Source organism: Mobula birostris, chromosome 7, assembly GCF_030028105.1.
Source record: "Mobula birostris isolate sMobBir1 chromosome 7, sMobBir1.hap1, whole genome shotgun sequence".
Classification (NCBI taxonomy): Eukaryota; Metazoa; Chordata; class Chondrichthyes; order Myliobatiformes; family Myliobatidae; genus Mobula; species Mobula birostris.
In genome coordinates, this window is record NC_092376.1 from 169,734,234 (window position 1) to 169,755,110 (window position 20,877).

Genomic DNA, 20,877 nt, shown 5'->3' on the forward strand with positions numbered 1-20,877 from the left:
TTCCTTCAGAATTCCTGCATCTAGAACTTTCTGATTTTCAAGTACTATAACTCTGCTGCGCATTTAACTACTGCCTACCAACAACCGTGCAGCTGAAATTCACTAATCCATTGCAGTGCTCGTGAAAATGTTTTTGTGTATTTTCAGAATACTCCCATCACTGATCTATTCACACTGTGACTGACATCGTCTCCTGTTTTTAAAGGACACCTTAGCGCCTGAGGGAGGCAGGCTGTAGTTGGGCCAAAGGATGAGGAGCTTTGTGTTCAAGACCTACTGGAGTTGATGTTCAATATCTAGTATTGGGTATTGGTTTGTTATTGTCATACGTACCAAGGTACACTGAAAGGCTTGCTTGCATACAGTTCACACAGATTAAATCATGGCACAGTGCACTGAGGTGGAACAATGTAAAACAATAACAATGCAGAATAAAGTGTAAAAGCTACGAGAAGTTGCAGTGCAGGTAAACAATAAAGTGCAAGTTTACAATGAAGTTGGGAGTACATCTTATCAGAGAAAAGGTACATTCAACATTCTGCTTTGAAATGCTTTGAGAGGTAGGTCATGACTCGAATCAACTCCTGCCTCAGTGAGGACATGGATCAACTGCAGTTTGCCTATCGCCACAATAGGTCTACAGCAGACGCAATCACAATTCAACTTCACGCGGCTTTAGATCGCACGGACAGTGCAAACACCTGTGTCAGGGTGCTGGTTGTTGACTATAGCTTAGCATTTAAAACTATCATTCACATAGTCCTGATTGATAAGCTATAGAACCTGGGCCTCTGTACATAGAACATAGAATAGTACAGCACATTACAGGCCCTTTGGCCCACAATGTTGTGCCAACCCTCAAACCCTGCCTCCCATATAACCCCCCACCTTAAATTCCTCCATATACCTGTCTAATAGTCTCTTAAACTTTACTAGTGTATCTGCCTCCACTACTGACTCAGGCAGTGCATTCCACGCACCAACCACTCTCTGAGTAAAAAACCTTCCTCTAATATCCCCCTTGAACTTCCCACCCCTTACCTTAAAGCCATGTCCTCTTGTATTGAGCAGTGGTGCCCTGGGGAAGAGGCGCTGGCTATCCACTCTATCTATTCCTCTTATTATCTTGTACACCTCTATCATGTCTCCTCTCATCCTCCTTCTCTCCAAAGAGTAAAGCCCTAGCTCCCTTAATCCCTGATCATAATGCATACTTTCTAAACCAGGCAGCATCCTGGTAAATCTCGTCTGTACTCTTTCCAATGCTTCCACATCCTTCCTACAGTGAGGTGACCAGAACTGGACACAATACTCCAAGCGTGGCCTAACCAGAGTCTTATAGAGCTGCATCATTACATCACGACTCTTAAACTCTATCCCTTGAGTTATGAAAGCTAACACCCCATAAACTTTCTTAACTACCCTATCCACCTGTGAGGCAACTTTCAGGGATCTGTGGACATGTACCCCCAGATCCCTCTGCTCCTCCACACTACCAAGTATCCTGCCATTTACTTTGTACTCTGCCTTGGAGTTTGTCCTTCCAAAGTGTACCACCTCACACTTCTCCGGGTTGAACTCCATCTGCCACTTCTCAGTCCACTTCTGCATCCTATCAATGTCTCTCTGCAATCTTTGACAATCCTCTACACTAGCTACAACACCACCAACCTTTTGTGTCATCTGCAAACTTGCCAACCCACCCTTCTACCCCCACATCCAGGTGTTAATAAAAATCACGAAAAGTAGAGGTCCCAGAACCGATCCTTGTGGGACACCACTAGTCACAATCCACCATTCTGAATGTACTCCCTCCACCACCACCCTCTGCCTTCTGCAGGCAAGCCAATTCTGAATCCACCTGGCCAAACTTCCCTGGATCCCATGCCTTCTAACTTTCTAAATAAGCCTACCGTGTGGAACCTTGTCTGCAATTGGATCCTCAACTTCCTAACCAGAACACCATAATGTGTGTGCATTGGTAATAATATTTGTTCCGTACTGACAGTACTGGTGCACCTCTGGAATGTGTGCTTAGCCCACTGCTCTACTCCCTCTATACCCATGACTGTGTGGCTAGGTATACGCCATCTGTAAATTTGCTGATGTTACAACCATTGTTGGTAGAATCTCAGAAGGAGACAAGAGGGCGTACAGGAGCGAGATATACCAGCTAGTTGAGTGGTGTTGCAGCAACAATCGAGCACTTAATGTTATTAAGACCAAAGAGCTGACTGTGGACTTCAGGAAGGGTAAGCTGAGGGAACACGATCTGATCCTCAGAGGGAACAGAAGTGGAGAAAATGAGCAATTTCAAATACCTGGGGGTCAAGGTCTCTGAGGATCTAACATGGTCCAAACATATTGATGCAGCTATAAAGAAGGCAAGACAGTAGTGATGTTTCATTAGGAGTTTGAAGAGATTTGGTTCGTAACCTAAAACATTCAAATACTACTATACAAGTACCATGGAGAGCATTCTGACAGACTGCATCACTGTCTGGTATGGGTTGGAGAGGGGAGGGGCTACTATACAGGACTGAAAGAACCTACAAAGAGTTGTAAGATTAGTCAGCTCCGTCTTGGGTACTAGCCTCCATAGTATCCAGGACATCTTCAAGGAGTGGTGCCTCAGAAAGGCAGCGTCCGTTGGTAAGGACTCCCATCATGCAGGACATGGCCTTTTCTATTTGTTACTGTCAGGAGGGAGGTACAGATGCTTGAAGGCACACACTCAGCATGTATACACACTCAGTCTGTAGAAGAGCATATATATTATTTCTGTTTTTCACTATTTTACATACATATATACACACTGTAATTGATATACTTATTTTTTTCTCTTTCTATGTTATCATGTACTGCATTGTACTGCTGCTGCTAAGTTAACACATTTCACAACACAAACCGGTGATAATAAATCTGAATCTGATTCTAATAACAAGAAGATGTCCTTGAGCCTGGCGGTATGTGCTTTCAGACTTACATCTTCTGCTCAATGGGAGAGAGAGAATGTCCAGGTTGAGTAGGGTCATTTGATACATGATAAGTGATACAAATGGTACAAAATGTTGGAAACATACAGCCAATTGGGCACCATTGGTGGACGAAGAAACAGTTAACATTTTGACCTAATGTACTTTCATTAGAAGGTTGACATCAGAAATGACACTGGTCAATGCTGAGTCCTGTATAAATGACACTGGTCAATGCTGGGTCCTATACAAATAAACGGCAGCATAAGAGTGCCAGAATTGCCTAGAAATTGGATGTACCTCCATTCATAAATATTTTTGTGCCTATTTTAAATTGCTTATGTATATTCTCCTTGCGAATCTCACTCAGCAGGAAACTAGTCTCCTCTACATCATTGAGACTCAACATAGATTGTGTGATGGTTTCATTGAGCACATAACAAGCAGATCTCCTGGAACATCCCATTTTAACTCCTCTTCGAATTCCCACACTGTCATGTCTGTCCAAGGCCTCCTCTCCTGCCACGTTGAGGCTAATTGCAGAATAGAGGAACAGAACCTCATATTCCACCTTGGGAGTCTCCAATCTAATGGCATGAATGTCAATTTCTCTAACTTCTGATAAAAACTCTCTGGTAAATAATTCTCTCCTTCTGAATTATGTTCTCATCCCATTGGCCACTGTCGAACCATCACTTCCCACATCCCCCTCCCCATCTCACCCGCACATTTCTTCCTCCAGTTCTCCTCCTCACTTCCTTCACTTTATTCCATGGTCCACTGTCCTCTCCTATCAGATTTCATCTACTTCAGCCTTTTGTCACTTCCACCTATCACCTCCCAGCTTCTTACATCATTCCCACTCTCCATCCTCTCCCATCTGCGGATCTCAATGCCTCATGTCCACTTTTAAAATTGGCCATCTACCCTCTTCCTTTCTAATTTTGATGAAGGTTCTTGATCCAAAATGTTGAGAATCCATTTCCCACCATAGATGCTCCCTGATCCACTGAGTTCCTCCAACTCTTTTGTTTGTTTGCAGCAGAAAACTGCACAGCATTCCTGACTCAATTCATTTTTGAACGAGAGGCATTTCCTCAAAACATGAAGCTACATGTGCAATGCAGATTTCAGCATAGACGTGACACCTTCACATCCTTCCTAAACATTGTGACTAGAACTGAACTCCATAATCCACTTCCTGCATGCTTTGATCCTTGTTTAACTATGAATGAAAATTGAAGTTTTAAGATGTTAATTTTTGAACTAAAATACTCATGGGTAAAATTCAGTTAGGAACAAACATTTCTCATCTTACATGTCCATCTGTCATAACATGCTATGCTTATTAACTGGTTGTAATGACCAGACCTCACCAGTCCATTGGGATCAGAAAAAATTTTCTCCTCTCTGGTTGATGAGGCCAATGTGGGAATTGCAGATGCTTGCAGTGACTGGGTAGAAGCTACCTGGCATGGTGGTCAGTGAGTAGGTTGTGTGGAATTCCACTGCTTCTATTGTTTATGCCATGATCCTGTCTGCTGTCACCACAGGGACCAGAGGCTCTCGACGTTCTCCACCTTGAGTGCCCATTGGCTAGAGAATCCCAAGAGTTCAAAATTGTATGTTCAAAGTAAATTAATTATCAAATTACATACATATCATATAACTATATAACCATATAGCAATTACAGCACAGAAACAGGCCATCTCAGCCCTTCTAGTCCGTGCCAGACTCTTACTCTCACCTAGTCACACCAACCTGCACTCAGCCCATAACCCTCCATATATATCACCGTATACTACCTTGTGATTCATTTTCTTGCATGCATTCACAGTAGAACAGAGAAGTAAAATGAAATCAGTGAAAGGCTACCCACAAACTGATGTGCAAAGGAGGACAAACATTGCAAATAATAATTTAAAAAATTAGGAAATACTGTAAATTATACTGAGAGCATGAGTTCAGTCTTCTTGAAAGTGAGTGCATAGGTTGTGGAATCAGTTCAGAGTTAAGGTGAGGGAGGTGAGGTTCAGGAACCTCATTGTTGAAGTGTAAAAACTGTTCCTGAACCAGATTGCTCCAATACTACATGCAGCTGACACGTTAAATAGCAGCTATCATAACACTTTACAGCATCAGCGAACGGGGTTCAATTCCCGAGGCTACCTGTAAGGACCTTATATGTTCTCCGTGACTGTGTGCTTCCTCCGGGTGCTCCAGTTCCTTCCACATTCCGAAGACATACGGGTTAGTAATGGTTAGTAACTCGTCAGCATCCTACGTCGCTGCTGGAAGCATGACAACACTTTTGGGCTACCAACCAACACACCCTTGTACTGTGTTGGTCATTTTCAAAAATGACACATTTCATTCCATATTTGGATGTACATGTAACTAAGAAAGCTAATCTTTGAGGAGGATTTTGCTAAGTCTGCCTTGGTGCTATCTTTTGAAAGAATGGTCCTCTCCAACAACAAGACAAAGATCCTCCATTACCTACTTCACTGTATAACACTGTCCACTAATAATAAAGGTTCACAGTGATACCCTGGGAAACACTGATCACTTGTCATATCTCAGGTCACCTCTTAGAAAGGATGGACATTGATGATTAAGTTCATGATTGCTTTCTATGTACTAGGGCAGCTTTTGCTCAATAGTCAACCAATAGTGATCCTATCTGAGACCTGGTCTACTTACCATAGAAGTAAAGTTACAGGCATGTGATGGACCCTGAGATATAGCAGAAATGTCTAAGATTTGAAATAAGAGATATCAAAAACATGAAAGTAAGTCACTTACTGTTCACCTGAAGATAATAAGGAATAAAAATCTTGGGTCTGTTTTGATGAAACAAAACACACGTCCATTTTATTTGGACTTTATCATCTGTTGGAATAATCAGCTGCAAAGAGTCACCTTCATTCTTCCATCGCATGAATATTTTCTCATCCACAGTTTCACCGTCTCTGTTGATCCAAACCAGTCTGGTTGATGCAGTGACCTGAGACACAGAGCAGCTCAGGGTAACGGTGTCTCCCTCAGTCACTGCATCGGGTGGTTCAGCTGTGACTGTGGAAACAACAAATCACTGGGATTTTAAACAATGGCCAAAGTTTCAACTCAACTGTTTTTCTGTTGACTGTAAATTAACCCAAATCATCACTGGCACTAAAAGTGTGCAACATTTCACTGCACAACTTGAACTTGTCTTTTACATCAGTTTTGAACACATTGTATAATGATCAGCCCCTGAACATAATGACCCAGTGCAGAACACTCCCACTCTACAAGAGATGAATGAATCGTAATTGTAAAATTCCTGAATCACACGGCTGCATCACTATCTGGTCTGGGGGAGGGGTTGGGGTGGAGCCCTGCACAGGATCACAATAAGCTGCAGAAAGATGCAAACTCAGTCAGCTCTGTCATGGACACGAGGACATCTTCAAGGGGAAATGCCTCAGAAAGGCAACATGTATCATTAGGCAACTCGATCTCCCAGGACATAGCTTCTTCTCATTGTTACCAACTGGAATGAGGTACAGAAGCCTGAAGGCACATATCAATCTATTAGGAATAGCTTCTTTCCTCTGCCATCAGATTTCTGAATGGACATTGAACCCATGAACACTACCTCACCACTTTTTTTCTCTTTTTACACTATTCATTTAATTTAACCTTCTATCTTCATATGTACATGTCTATAGAAACTGTAATTTGCAGTTTTTTTTATTATCACATGTTGCAAAGAACTCATATCAATTAACAAATTTCACAACATATGTCGGTGATATTAAATCTGTTTCAGATTTTTATTCATCTTAAAACCTTGATTGAGGCTTCAAACATCAATCTATAACATCTGAGGAGAGGAAGTATTCTGGGCATGACCTTAGAGAATTTGAATTAATTTTTTTTAACGTAATGAAGAAATACTGATTATTTGCGAGTGTCTCATTTGTAGCTGTGGGAAACAAATTTCACCACATTAGTTCTCAAGAATAAAGTGAAAAGGTTAAAAAGCAAATTAAGTGAGAAGAATTTTTCAAAGTATTGCTAGATTCTGTTGGTTTAACGCAGTAATAAAATTTATTAAGATGCAAATAAACTTCAGCAGAAGTTTTGGAGTAAAAAACAACTTCTCAAACAAGGGAAGTAACTGGAGAAACTTGTGCTGGAATTGCAGTATGTATGCAAACTGCACATTCTCTCCCAGTGACATATCACTGAAAACATTCTGTTTCCTACCTCTAACTGTGATTAATTCAATGGACACGTATTTATATGATCCCAGAGAACATGTGTAAACTCCGGCATCTTCAAACTGCACAGGAACAATCCTCAAGTTGAAGTTACTGACATTCAGAATTTCCTGTATCGTTTGCAGTCGGTTCTCAAAGTAGCTCCTCCCACTGATAATGATAGGCTGAGATTTGTAGGTAGTTGCTATTTCCATCACCTGATTCTGGAAATGTGACTTCCAAGTCCATTTGGTCTTACTTAACTCAGCAGAAGTTTCACAAATCAGCTTGAGTTCACTGTGATCTATGTCTGACCGATAAACTGTGTACATCTTATTGTGTAAATCTGCAAGAGAAGGACAGGGAGCAAAGAATTAGGTTATCACAAATGCAGAGATATGGATGTTTCAGGTTTCCACTGGGATAAATACCCACTCCTAGGGTGGCTGAGACAGTGAGGTTGATAGGGAGCTGGAATGTAGACGATACCAACTGAGTTTCCCATCTTCCCAAAACACAGAGTCAGCAAAGAGACACTGTTGAACTGGAGATGATAAATGACCTGAGAAAGACTCAATGCTACTGAGAAATGAGAACTCCCTTTCAATAAGAAACATTTAGAATACTTCCTTAAGTGATTCATGCCAGCAGAGACCTCAGGAGAATGTCACAGCCAATAACTTAATCGTGTTATTTATTTATTTGTTTGTATATTTATTTATTGAGATACAGCATGGAGTAGACTAATTATGAGACAATTTATAATGACCAACTAACTTACCAACCAGTACTTCTTTGGACTGTGGGAGGAAACTGGAGCACCCAAAGGAAACCCATGTGATCGCAGGGAGAACGTACAGATTCCTTACAGGCACAGGTATGAAATGAAACTGGGTTGCTGCTATCGTAAAACATTGTGCTAACGACTACACTACTTTGCTGCCTTTGTATCTGTACTTTTAATTAGTTTATAGTTCCCTTTTCCCCTGTTTCATTACAAACTGGAAGACTATTTGTTTACATCCACGGATGGACTTTATTCACTTTGATTCCTGAAGGTGAATTGAAATGATTGATGGGAGGCTCCATCAATCTCAGTGTCACCACTTCACACTTTGTGGCCACTTTATTAAATTGTCCATTAGCTAATCAAGAGGCCACAGAGCGTATGTTTATGGTCTTCTGCTGCTGTAGCCCTTCAAGTTTCAATGTATTCAGTAATGCTCTTCTACACATCCCTATTGTAACGCATGGTTATCTGAGTTACTGTCAGCTTGAGCCAGTCTCCTCTGACCTCCCTCATTGACAAGGCATTTTCACCCAAGCAACAGCTGCTCATTGAGTGTTTTTCTTTGCACCATTCTCTGTAAACTCTAGAGACTGCTGTGTGTGAAAATCTCAGGAGATCAGCAGTTTCTGAGAATGTCAAACCACCCTATTTGCACCAACAATCATTCCACGGTCAAAGTCACTTAGATTACATTTCTTCCCCCTTCTGATCTTTGGTCCGAACAACAGCTGAACCTCTTGAATATATCTGCATGCTTTTGTGCATTGAGTTGTTGCCACAGGATTGATTGATCAGATACTTGCAATAACAAGCAGGGGTACAGGTGCCGAATAAAGTGGCCACTGGGTGTATACTTACACTGTGTCCTGGGGTAAAAGCAATGACCACGCCCTGCAGTGAAATCCCACGGCGGACTGTGTGCTCACTGTACAATATGTGGAACAGTTTATAATCAGCAACTATTTCGTACCTGCTCCTGGGCAGCTGTGGACTCACCCTCATCCACTCCAACATTGGTGTCTCCAGTGAGAACAATGGATTCATTTTCCTGCACTTCCCATGTGTACAGACTGGGATCTCCTGTTCCAACATGTCGGACCATCAGATAGACGGTGTTATTCAGGTGGATCTGATCAGTGTTGTTGCTCTGAGATGAGCCTCTTGGTTTCCAGTGGAGACTGACGGTATCTGGGAGTCTGGAGATGGTACAGCTGAGGGTGACGTCATTGCCCATTACAGGTCTCTGTGAGTCGGCCTCAACTGTGGAAACAGACACATGATGTGTGGTTCAGTTCCCCACAGGCTCTCTGAACTGCTCCAGGCAGAATTGTCATTTCCCTACAAGCAGATAGTTAACCAAATACTGACCAACTGTGCTCAGTTTATCTGAGGGAATTATGTTCCAGTAACTTAAAATCAATTTAGTGTATTAGAGTTTGATGATCTACATTTTAACATATGAAAAAATCTCTGTCTTAGAGCAGTTTATAAATTCTTCATATTTTCATCAATTCATTAATATCCAATTATTCTACTGGGGAAGTCTTAAAACAGATCACCTGATGGCTAAGCTGGGAATTCCTGACAGCAACATCAGACTTCCACATGTTGCTGTGGCTGTGTGAAAATCTCAATGTTTCCATCAACTTCAATGAACAATTTTTCTGAACATGAGCCTCTCTGCTGCCATTCCAATTTCAAAATCCATGACTTCGTCACAGATGAGCTGTGGTTTAGATATTCAGGAGACCAGAGCCATTTTCCTCAGCTCTCACACAGGTTCAATTCCATCACCTCCAACTCTGCAGCAATGTTTATAAAAACTGACCATATAAACGACTCAAATATTGTTACTCACAAGGCTGATTTTAATGAACAATTCATCACCAAATCTATTTTGAGATTTGTTTTGTTGCTGACATTTCCAGAAAATATGTGGACACAATCCCAACATGATGTTAGGAACCTGAAAAAATAGTCACAGGAAAATCATGTTTTTGAACCCATTGTACTCATCAACCAACTTACCTTTGATCCCAAATACTTCCCACTGTCTCACGATTTTCCCACCGGACTGTGTCTGTGTCCAGGTGAACAGTCCTGCAAGTTGAAAGGTGGGCTTCCTGATTTTCAGATTAAGGGTACCCCAGTCCACATATAACCTCTGGGAAATGTCTGGTATTTTACTGAACTCATCACTCCCTTGTACGGCCCACTGCTGATCTTCTCTGTGAAAAGTGGCCAATCGCTTTGTGGTTTGTTGCCCTGTGTGTGGCCTCCATTCCAAATCAATGGAGTCACTTCCAGGATTGTCTGGCCCCTTCAATACAAAGTTCCCTCCCTGATGGAAAAAGTAGATAGAATTCCCACTTCCTGTAAATGGAAAGGTAAAAATAATCAGACAACAGCTTCTCAATGTCATGTGTGTCATGAAGAGCATTTCAGAGAATTCATTTCGAGTAAGTGGTGAGTTCTGATTCTGTTCATAATTTCTGATTAAAATTGCTTGGGATTTCTGAAACATCCTTTCAGCCCCTGTCACAATGTGTACTGGCAAGAATGGAACCCAAGTGCAGAGGAAAGACAGTTTCTGATGCAGAGATGGCATTGAGAGCTTATTCATAATAATTCCAAAACTACATTGATGGCTTGGCTGAGTGACACCGCAAGAAGAAACATTCTGAAAACTAGACATAGTGATTAGCGCTAATCAGACATCGAATTCAATAACACAAATCACATGGAATCCCTGAGCCTATCAAAATAAACTTTACATGCTGAAGCAGAAAGCATTAGGGACCACATTACAAAGAGTCAGTCTCAGGAGAGAAATACAAGGAACTCCAAATGATTATTATTCTTGTTAAACAACAGTAAACCAATTCAGGCGCTCTACAAACCTTGGTGTTCTGTGCTCTTCAGTGCCCCCTCACAGAGCCGATGATCTCATTACAGCTCCTGAAGTTCATATGAATCTTTCTGATGCACCAGGAGCTTTTAACAAGAAGGATACTTCACAGCAAGCAATGAAATAAGGTAATTAAAATGAGATGATTAAAATAACTGATCATTACAACAATGAAAGATGGGTTTCACATGGATTTTTTTGAGGTGCTTACAATGCCCCATATGATAGACTGGTTCAGAGGGGAATCAAAATGTTTAGGAAGGTTGGAAAAATAATTGTCAGGGTGATTGGAGGGCAGAGGATGGTAGCAGCTAAGCATTAACTAACTGGAGGTCAGTATCAAGTGGTGTACCACAGCCAATCATGACTTACATGCAGTTTGTATAGCTCAAATCAACATCCTCCCTCATTCACCTTTCTTGAGTATTTCTTCAAAGCTCAATCAGATATGTGAGACATAATCTCCAACACACAAAAATTGTTCTCGCAATTTCTTCTACAACTTCCCTCAGTGCCTTTGGATACACTAGATCAGGCTCTGGAAACTTAGCTACCTTCAAATGTTTAAAACATGCTCAGCATCTCCTCCACTGTAATGTGGACTATCCACGATACTTGCCCAATAACTTTCCTAAGTTTCCTTGTCCTCAGGCCTTATTCCATGTGAAAAATTGTGGAGATTTTTTTCATTATGGAACTCACACATTTCCATCGGCTCCACACACAGGCTCAATGGCCACTTTATTTGGAATCTCCTGTACCTAATAAAGTGGCCTCTCAGTGTGTGTTCATGGTGTACTGCTGTTGTAGGCCATCTACTTCAAGGTTCAGCATGTTGTGCATTCAAGATGCTCTTCTGCAGACGACTGTTGTAATGAGTGGTTATTTGAATTACTCTCAACTTCCTGCAGCTTGAACCAGTCTGGTCATTCTCCTCCGATCTCTCTCATGAACAAGCATTTTCACCCACAGAACTGCCACTCACTGGATGTTTTTCTCACACATTTCTCAGTAAACTCTGGAGATTGTTGTATGTGACGATTCCAGGAGATCAGCAGTTTCTGAGATACTCATATCAACCCACCAGACACCAACAATTATTCCATGATCAAAGTACTTATTTTGTATTTCTTCCCCATTCTGATGTTTGGTCTGAACAACTGAATCTCTTGACCACGTCTGCATGCCTTGTTCCTTGAGTTGCTGCCACATGACTGGCTGATCAATTATTTGCATTAATAAGCAGGTGTACAGGTGTAATTACCACAGTAACCACTGAGTGTATACATTCACTTTGGTTTTTCAGAGGCCCTTTGCTCTCCCTAGTTACTTTCTTTCCTTAGCATATTTTTAAAAATCTCTACAGATTATCCTTAATTTTCCCTACTAAAGCTTTTCCTTGCCCTATTTTGCCAGCCCAATTTCTTTCTTAAATATCTTCTCGTATTCTTCATCCTCTTCCAAGGACTCACATGATTCCAGTTCCTTGCACCTGAACCATGCTTCCTTCTATTTCAGAAAAGAGTCTCAATAACTCTTACTTTCCAGTGTTCACTGCAGCTGCCAACCTTTCCCATCCGTCTAAACGAGTCATCTCACTTTTAAAATCCTCCCCCTTGCAGAGTGTCCCTTTACTCACAAAGTGCTGAGTGATGATGTGTATTCATGTAGCAATTTGAGAGTTTAATGAATGAGGACTGACCCTCCCTTGTCACTGCACTCCACGTCTGGACTGCACGTGGATTCTTGGGTCAAGCTTTAGAGACAGGGACCATTAGTCACTGGACATCTTTCAGAAGTTATGGGTGGTTTACCTAGAGATACAGAACAGATCAGGCCCTTCCAATCCAATGAGATGTGTGTTCATCCATCGTCGACGTCGATGAGGACCTCAACACCAATTGATAGTGCTGAGACTAGCGCGTGATTTGGATTTAAGTGAGGGAGAGTTGTGCAGCGTCAGCCTCACTCTCTCTTCCCAATTCCCATCTGGATCCAGTGGCAAGACGGAGTGTAGACGGCTGGAAATGGGACTAGGTGCAGTGGATGACCAAGATGTCTTCTGTGTCTTGTCCTGCTCTACACGTTCCACAACGCTTGCAGAGACCGCCTTCTTGACTGTTGGAGCTTCCATTGGTCTCGCCCGCTCAATCCGCCGGAGTCTGTCTTCCCATGCTGGGATAGACAACTCCCTATCTCACCGAGGGTTTGAGACCCGTCGGCTACCCTCACCTGGTTTAGCCGACTTGTCGAAGCCGTTGCCCGGGGTGTGGCTGCTGTCGCGTGCATGTTCCCCCACCAGAGGTGCTACCCCTCCCTGACACCCCATACACCCCAGCTGTACCACCCAGCAAGCCCACCTGTCCAGTCCTAGCCTAATCACTGGACAATTTACAATGACAAGTTAAATGACTAACCGGTACACCTTTGCAATGTGAGAGGAAACCAGAGCACTGGGAGGAAGCCCATGTGCTGATTAAGACGTAGAAACTCCTTAAAGTCGGCACCGGAATTGAACTCTGAAGATTGATGCCCCAAGCTGTAAGTTATCACACTAACTGCTGCTCTGCTGTGATGCTACTGAATCTACAGTGGGTTAGGGATAGCAGCCATTTAGTACAATGAAGAACTGATTGTCCATCTAGTACAAGGCCTGTCAGTTGAATACACACTATTGTCTGCAGAAAGAGCTGTCCTTCAACACAGTGACGAAAGAACTATATTTTGATTGCCTGGCACTTTGTCCTAGGAAGCCATCACATAGTCCACAGATGTCAGAATATTCAAAGATACATTGTCAGTGGAGATTTCCACCCATTGTACACATGTATTTATATACAAGACTTGAACACACCCGAATAAGTCCATATTTTGAATACAAACAAGAGAAAATCTGAAGATACCCAAGATGGTGCTGCGTATGGTGGCCACGTTGCAAGTTCTGTTTTAACTTTACAGTATACTTTTAATTTTTGTCATTTCCTTCTCAGTTCTTGTTCAAGTAGCTGATAGTCACATCAGATACGATAGACTGACTCTTCTGAACGTCGGGAAGATGGCATTTACCCACTGGGTGCCGCCTTTTCTACATTGGGTTCCCCTGCTTGCGCAATCACCGGGAGACTCACCTACTACACCGCCGCTATCTCGGAAGTGACATCAGAGGCGAGGGAAAAGGGCCAGTGTCCTGGTGAGGTTGAGATGACGTGCAAACCAGCCACCGCTCCCCAGAATACTCCTGGTTAATGTTCAATCTCCAAACAACGAGCTGTGCAAACTGAGAGCCAGAATCTCCTACCAGTGAGAAACAGAGGAATATAACGTTTTGTGCTTCATGGAGACCTGGCTGATAGAGGAGATACCGGACCATGCCATCGAACCCTCTGGGTTCTCCCTGTTCCAGGCGGACTGGTGTAAAAACCTCTCTGGGAGGAGTAAAGTATGCTTCATGGTCAATAATGCCTGGTGCGACCCCTGCAATGTGGATGCTCTCAAATCCTTTTATTTCCCGGATCTGGAATACCTGGTGCTGCTGTGTAGACCTTTCTGGCTGCTGAGGCAGTTCACAGCTGTGTATAATCCACCACAGGCTGATACAAACCTGGCTCTCAAGGATCTGTATCAGACCATTAGCACCCTGGAGAATGCACACCCAGAGGCTGCCTTCATTGTCGCCGGTGACTTTAATAGAGTGACCCTGTCTAAAGTCTCTCCGAAGTTTTGCCAACACATCCAGGTGGGCACATGGGGAGATAGCATATTCGACCACCGCTAACTCCCCTTTTGCATGCTTACAAAGTGCCCCTCATGCCCTCCCCCTGCCCCTCCATTTGGAAAATCAGATCTCTCTTCCATTTTTTCTGCTGCCTAAGTACAGGCAGAAGCTGAAACAAAGGGCGGTCATTTGTTTTGGTCCGACCAATCGGTCTCCATGCTACAGGACTGCTTTGAAGACATCGACTGGAATGACTTCCATGAGGCGGATGTTTCTGAATTCACGGAAGAGGTCATGAGTTTCATCTGGAAGTGCATCGAGGATAATGTCACCCAGAAATCGGTCAAGGTCTATCCAAACCAGAAACCCTGTATGAACAGTTCAGTGCGAGCAGCACTTACTGCGTGACACAGAGCTTAGGTTGCCGGTAATCAACAGAAACTCAAGAAATGATTCCCGGAATGAGAGGGTTAACATATGTGCAACGTTTGTCCGCTCTTGGACTGTATTCCTTGGAGTTTAGAAGAATGAGGGGAGACCTCATAGAAACATTTCGAATGTTGAAAGGCATGGACAGAGTGGATGTGGCAAAGTTGTTTCCCATGATGGGGGAGTCTAGTACGAGAGGGCATGACTTAAGGATTGAAGGGCGCCCTTTCAGAACAGAAATGCGAAGAAACTTTTTTAGTCAGAGGGTGGTGAATCTATGGAATTTGTTGCCACGGGCAGCAGTGGAGGCCAAGTCATTGGGTGTATTTAAGGCAGAGATTGATAGGTATCTGCGTAGCCAGGGCATCAAAAGTTATGGTGAGAAGGCAGGGGAGTGGGACTAAATGGGAGAATGGAGCAGCTCATGATAAAATGGCGGAGCAGACTCAATGGGCCAAATGGCCGACTTCTGCTCCTTTGTCTTATGGTCTTATGGTCTTAAATGCAGCTACGATCTGCACAAAGTCGTTAAGTCAGTGAAATAACAATACAGAGACAAGATTCAGTCTCAACTTTCTACCAATAACACATGCAGCTCATGGCAAGGTCCACACACCATCGCAGACTTCAAAGCTAAACGCAGTGGAGTTTCCAACATCACTACCTCTCTCCCACACGAGCTAAATCTTTTTCACGCTTGATTCGATGCCACAAACACTGAGCCCCTGAGGAGACCTGCAGATGATGCAACCGGCAGCTTGGTCATCTCTGAGGCCGAAATACACGGGTGTTTCCAACAGGTGGGCAGTCACAAGGCTGTGGGACCGGACGGCACCCTAGGACGAGTACTCAAGGTGTGCGTGGCACAACTGGCAGGTGCATTTGCAGACATTTTTAATCTCTCCCTCTCCCAGTGTAGAGTGCCTCCTGCTTCAAAACATCCACCATTATCCCTGTACCTAAAAAGACCAAGATAACATGTCTGAACAACTGGCGTCCTGTCGCACTCACCTCAATAGTAAGCAAATGCTTTGAGAGGCTACATCTGTAGAATGCTGCCGCCCACAATGGACCTCCTACAATTCGCCTTCTGACACGCCGGTCGACAGATGACACAATAGCCACAATTCTGCACTCCGTCCTTACACCACTGAAGAAGAGGGATGCTTATGTGAGAATGCTGATCTTGGACTAGAGTTCAGCACTCAGCACCATAATTCCCTCCAGGGAATTCAAGAAGAAGCTCAGAGAACTCGGCCTCCACCATGCCTTGTGTAGCTGGATCCTGGACTTCCTGGAAATTTCCCAGCAGGTGGTAAGAGTGGGCTCCCTCAACTCTGCCCCTCTGACCTTCAACACAGGTGCCCCCCAGGACTGTGTCCTAAGCCCCCTCCTTTACTCTCCATATATCCATGACTGTGTCGCCACTCACATCTCCAATCTGCTTATTAAATTTGCTGATGACACTACACTGATTGGGCTAATCTCAAATAACAATGAGGCAGCCGACAGAGAGTCACCACCATGACACAGTGGTGTCAAGAAAATAACCTCTCCCTCAATGTTGCAAAGACAAAGGAGCTGGTTGTGGACTACAAGAGGAATGGAGACAGGCTAACGCGTATTGACATCAATGAACCTGGGGTTGGGAGGGTGAACAGGTTTAAGTTCCTCAGCCTTAAAATCACTGAGGATCTCACATGGTCTGTAGATACCGGCTGTGAGGTGAAAAAGGCAGAACAGCACCTCTTTCACCTCAGACAGTTGAAGAAGTTTGGTATGGGCCCCCAGATTCTAAGAACTTTCTACAAGGGCACAATTGAGAGCATCCTGATTGGCTGCATCACTGCCTGGTATGGGAACTGTACTTCCCTCAATCACAGGACTCTGCAGAGAGTGGTGCAGACAGCACACTGCATCTGTAGATGTGAAATTCCCACTATTCAGGACACTTACAAAGACAGGTGTGTAAAAAGGGCCTGAAGGATCATTGGGGATCTGTCACCCCAACAACAAACTGTTCCAGCTGCTACCACCCAGCTATCGCAGCGTAACAGCCAGGACCAAGAGGCTCCGGGACAGCTTCTTCCACCAGGCCATCAGACTGATTAATTCATGATGATACAATTGTATTTCTATGTTATATTGACTGTCCTGTTGTACATACCATTTATTATAAATTACTATAAATTGTACATTGCACATATAGACGGAGACATCATGTAAATATTCTTACTCCTCATGTATATGATGAATGTAAGTAGTAAAGTCAATTAAATTCACTAATTGCTGTGATTCCCAATATTACACTGAAGAATCACTCTCTAATATGATCCAGGTCAGGTCTGGTTGAAGATGGGAAAGGAGGAGCAATTTCTCAGTTGAAATTCAGTCGGATGTTTTCAGCTTGTTGCTTGTTTCTAGCTTGTCTTTTACAATTTGAGATTTTAAAGATTAATCATTTAAATTTAATTTTAAGAGCTTTTAAATGCCTTACTGTCTTTTGGTTGGAGTCTCTACACTGGGTTACCTGATGCCCAATCACTCTTGGGACATTGTCACTAATGTCTTGAATGTGTTCAGCATCAGCCTGTATGGACACGGGAGAAGGAGTGTGGTGAATGTGTTCAGCATCAGCCTGTGTGGACACGGGAGAAGATGTGTGGTGATTGTGTCAGTGGGCCTGGTCCAGATCCAATGGAAAGTCTCCATTTTGCTGTCATTACCCGATGTTGTCCTGATTCCATGCGCCTCCCAAGAGCATCAGTGTTACAGGGAAAAGGGAAGTTTCAAAACTGATTCTGAGGACACAGAATTAACCCGTGGTTCGTATTACAATCCTGTTGGATTGGGCTGTGAAAATGTTATTTTTCTCGTAGTTTAACTTTGTTATGCTAGTATTTTTATCTGATCACTGACATACATGTGAATGTTCAATGTTTAAAGTTGCCTCTGTATTTTTCTGTAAAATTCTTAGTTTCAGAGGCAGATATTTTGTTAGTTGAATCTGGCTATTTATTTAATTAAATTACTGGTTAAATTTCAATTTCAATGGAATCGATGGTTTGGTATAAGACCAGAACCCTTTGTTTGTTCTCTTTTTTCCTTAGCTGTCTTTCACTGCTCTTTGTCTCTCACCACACTTCTCCCCTCATTTCCTTTGTCCTGGTAACATTTAATAGAACGATCAAAAACAAGTTCTATGCCTTTGTTAACTTATGAAGAATATTTTCGATCACAAAAGCAACAGGATCGACAGCCCAATTAGAGAGCTACCCACACAGGGTATAAAGAGGTGTCACTGCTGGCAAATAGAACAATTAATGACACAAAATGTGATCATGTTTCTCAATATGAAGAGCAAACCTGCAGTGACTCACCACTGCGCTCTTGATAATACGGGAGGACAATCCGGAGCCTGTCTTGATCAAACACACCACATGTCCATTTCCCTCTGCCTCTGTCAGCTTTCTGTACGATCAGACTCAGTGATTTCTCTTCCCCAGTCAGTGTTTTGTCTCCAACAGTTTCACCGTCTCCGTTGATCCAAACCAGTCTGGTTAATGCAGTGACTTCAGACACAGAGCAGCTCAGGGTAACGGTGTCTCCTTCAGTCACTGTATCAGACGGTTCAGCTGTGACTGTGGAAACAAGCAGCTTATTTACATTTTAAACAATGACTTAATTGGTAAAGGCAACTACAACATTCTGTCTCCTACCTTTCACTGTGATTAACTCAATGGTCAGAAATTTAGTTGATCCCAGAGAGCATGTGTAAATTCCAGCATCTCCAAACAAAACCGGGACAATCCTCACGTTGAAATCCTTGCCATTGAATAGTTTCACCGAGGTCCCCAGTCGATTCCCAAAGTCGGTGCTACTGACGTTGATGGGCTTAGAATATTTTGCAGATGCTATTTGTTTCTGACGGCCCTGTGGTTGACGCAATGACCAGGTCCATTCAGCACTAATATAAGCAGGAGAACAATAGCAAACCAGGTGGAGTTCACTGTAATCTGTGCTGGAACGATAAAGGATGTAATGCTTCCCATATAAATCTGTATCAGAGAGACAGTGGAGAACACAATCAAATTTTATAACAGTGTATTTCAGAGACAATGAGGAATAATTATCAACCACGTTTATTTCAGAATTATTTGTGTTTTGTTCAGTTGTTCAGGGTTGAAATGGTGACATCTTGTGAATTCCACATAAAAGCAAATTAAATATGAAAAATACTAATTACAATTTGGCTTCAAATTATTTTTAAATGTTGCATTTGACAGCTCTTGCCATCAGTGTCGAGGAGGTGGGACAGGTTAAGGCTGTGGACGGAACAGATCGATGAGCATTGATCCCGAAAGGAGGGATATCCCTGCAGGAGGGATGGTTTTAATGAGGTGGGTTTTGCCATGAAGATTGAGCCGTTCTGGCATCCCAGCGACTTCCGCATGAGTGTGCCCGGACCCTGTCACTCACTCTCACACAGGACCAGTGTGTTACAACAATCAACGCATACTCTCCAATCTTGTAAACACCCTGGATTATGTCTCAAAGGGGGACAAACTGATCATCAAGGGAGATGTCAATATCATGTGTGGAAAAGATTTGCAAGGAGGAGAAGAGTAAAGTGTAACTCCAACAGAGCCCATCTATTGGCAGCTGCAGCTTGGCTAAAGTTTTCCAAAGTTCTTTTTCTCTTCAGGCAAATGGAATCCTCGTGTACAAATTCTAATTATTCTGACAGGAAACCGCCTAGAGTTTCACAAGTTTTCTCTATTTAGATTAGATTAGATTATGAAGACACGCAGTCCTCTTTTATTGTCATTTAGTAATGCATGCATTAAGAAATGATACAATATTTCCTCTGGTGTGATATCACAAAACACAGGACAGAACAAGACTGAAAAAACTAACAAAACCACACAATTATAACATATAGTTACAACAGTGCAACAGTACCGTAACTTGATGAAGAAGTCCACGAGTACAGTAAAAAGTTCAAGGTCTCTCAAATATCCCACATCTCATGCAGACGGGAGAAGGAAGAAAAATTCTCCCTACCATGCCCGACCACAGTCCGACTCTGAGTCATCCGAAAACTTCGAGCCTCCGATCAGCTCTCCGACACGGAGTACTGAGCACCATCTCTGGCCAAACCATTTGACCTCAATCTCGGTCGCCAACAGCAGGCAAAGCCGGGGATTTTGAGGCCTTCCCTCCACAGATGCTGCCTGACTTTCTGAGTTCCTCTTTATTTTGCTCTGAATTCCAGCATCTGCACTCCCCTGTGTCAGATATGATGTTGTTGTCCCAGGAATATCTAATTCATATGAAACCACACCATGTGCCTGACCCTCTTTACAATCACTCTGACAGCAAGCTGGGTGAGTTCAAATCAACACTTTCCTGGTGTGCATTTGATTGTTTTTGTATTTAACGTTTCTCAGAGGTCTCATTTGACTATTTTCCACAAGTACTTTCACTTTTTCCAAAGGTCTGTCAAAGCATTTTCCTCTTCCTTCCCAATACCTCCCTCCCTGTGTAACATGCACAAAATGCAGGAGAAACTCAGCAGGTCAGGCAACATCAATGGACAGGAATAAACAGTCAGCGTTTCAGGTGAAGACGGTTCATCGGGAGTGGAAAAGAAGGGGAAGATGACAGAATAAGAAGTTGTGGGAGAGGAAGGAGTACAAGCTGGAAAGTGACAGGTGAAGCCAGGTGAGTGGGGAGGGGAGACAGGCAGGAGAAGAAGGAATCATATAAGAGAGAAGAGTGAACCATGGGAGAGAGGTTAGGAGGTGAGGAA

General features: G+C 43.0%; 1 protein-coding gene across 1 annotated transcript in view; it reads right to left on the reverse strand.

Annotated features, from left to right (window-relative positions):
* Positions 1–20,877, reverse strand: part of LOC140200566 (uncharacterized) — a 54,038-nt gene that overhangs the window by 18,528 nt on the left and 14,633 nt on the right. The window contains exons 5-10 of the mRNA XM_072264079.1: positions 18,785–19,123; positions 18,446–18,706; positions 10,042–10,386; positions 9,010–9,273; positions 7,231–7,569; positions 5,782–6,051 (exon numbers count right to left, since the gene is read on the reverse strand). Coding sequence (XP_072120180.1) covers positions 5,782–6,051; positions 7,231–7,569; positions 9,010–9,273; positions 10,042–10,386; positions 18,446–18,706; positions 18,785–19,123 — 1,818 coding nt within the window. The remainder of the gene's footprint in view (positions 1–5,781; positions 6,052–7,230; positions 7,570–9,009; positions 9,274–10,041; positions 10,387–18,445; positions 18,707–18,784; positions 19,124–20,877) is intronic.